The sequence below is a fragment of the Geospiza fortis genome, unplaced genomic scaffold (genome assembly GCF_000277835.1).
Source record: "Geospiza fortis unplaced genomic scaffold, GeoFor_1.0 scaffold1758, whole genome shotgun sequence".
In the NCBI taxonomy this organism is placed as follows: Eukaryota; Metazoa; Chordata; class Aves; order Passeriformes; family Thraupidae; genus Geospiza; species Geospiza fortis.
Window position 1 is genome coordinate 47476 of NW_005054860.1, and position 1205 is coordinate 48680.

Here is a 1205-nt window from a genome sequence, read left to right on the forward strand (position 1 = left end):
CCCCAAAGTCCCCCCAGTCTGAGGTGAGGGGTGACCCCAAAACCATCTGAACCCCAAAACCCACCCCAAAGTCCCCCCAGTCTGAGGTGAGGAGTGACCTCAAAACCATCTGAACCCCAAAGTCCCCCCAGTCTGAGGTGAGGGGTGACCCCAAAACCATCCGAACCCTAAAACCACCCAAAATCCCCCCAGTCTGAGGTGAGGGGTGACCCCAAAACCATCTGAACCCCAAAACCACCCAAAATCCCCCCAGTCTGAGGTGAGGGGTGACCCCAAAACCATCTGAACCCCAAAACCCACCCCAAAGTCCCCCCAGTCTGAGGTGACCCCAAAACCACCCCCAGGCTCAGAGGGGAACCCCAAACCCCCTCGGTTTTGGGGTGATTCCTCCCCAAACCCACTTCCCCATTCCCAGGGGGTTCCCCCAAAGAGGGGGCGACCCCCGAATTCCCCAGTGCCCCCCTTACTTGAGGGTCTCCCCCGACATCTGGAGGTTGTAGCCGCGCTCGGGCTCGGGGAGGCTGTGGAAGCTCAGCAAACAGGGGTGCAGGCGCTGCACGTCATCCCGGACCTGGGGCACCCCAAAAACACCTCCTGAGCACCGGGACACCCCAAAATCCAGCCAGGGACCCCCCAAAAACCAACCCGAACCGGAAAATCCCAAAGGATCCATCAAAAGCACCCCACGGGATCACCTCCCAAAGGACCCAAACCTTGGGGAACCCCAAAAAAGGGATCCCAAGAAGGGGTAACCCCAACTTAGGGAGCCCCAAAAAGGGAGCTCAATCTGGGGACCCTTCAAGGACACCAAATAGGGGATTTGGGGTTCCCAAGGGGATTTTGGTGTTCTAGGAGGGGATTTTGGGGTTCCAAGAGGGGATTTTGGGTTTCCCAGGGGATTTTGGGGTGCCCAGGGGATTTTGGGGTGCCCAGGGGGATTTTGGGGTGCCCCACTCACAGGCCCGTAGGTCCAGCCCTGCTCGATGCGGGTCAGGGCCCAGAGCTCGTGGATGTTCTCCGCCAGCTTCTCCCGGATCCGCTCCAGGTGCGGGGGCAGCACGATCTGGGTTGGGGAAAAAGGGGGTGCTGGACCCCAAAACTCCCCCAAAACCACCCCAATCTCACCCCAAATTCCCCTTCAAGCCCCACAAAATCCCCTTCTACTTTCTCCAAACCCCCAAATCCCCCCTCCACACCCCCAAATC

The 1205-nt window shown here is 59.4% G+C and overlaps 1 protein-coding gene across 1 annotated transcript in view; it reads right to left on the minus strand.

The window, feature by feature from the left end:
- LOC102036002 (ryanodine receptor 1-like) overlaps positions 1-1205 on the minus strand; it is a gene marked incomplete at its 5' end in the record, with an annotated part of 38091 nt that overhangs the window by 31794 nt on the left and 5092 nt on the right. Inside the window, 2 exons of the mRNA XM_014311470.1 lie at positions 468-571; positions 959-1063. Of these exons, the coding sequence (XP_014166945.1) occupies positions 468-571; positions 959-1063 (209 nt within the window). The remainder of the gene's footprint in view (positions 1-467; positions 572-958; positions 1064-1205) is intronic.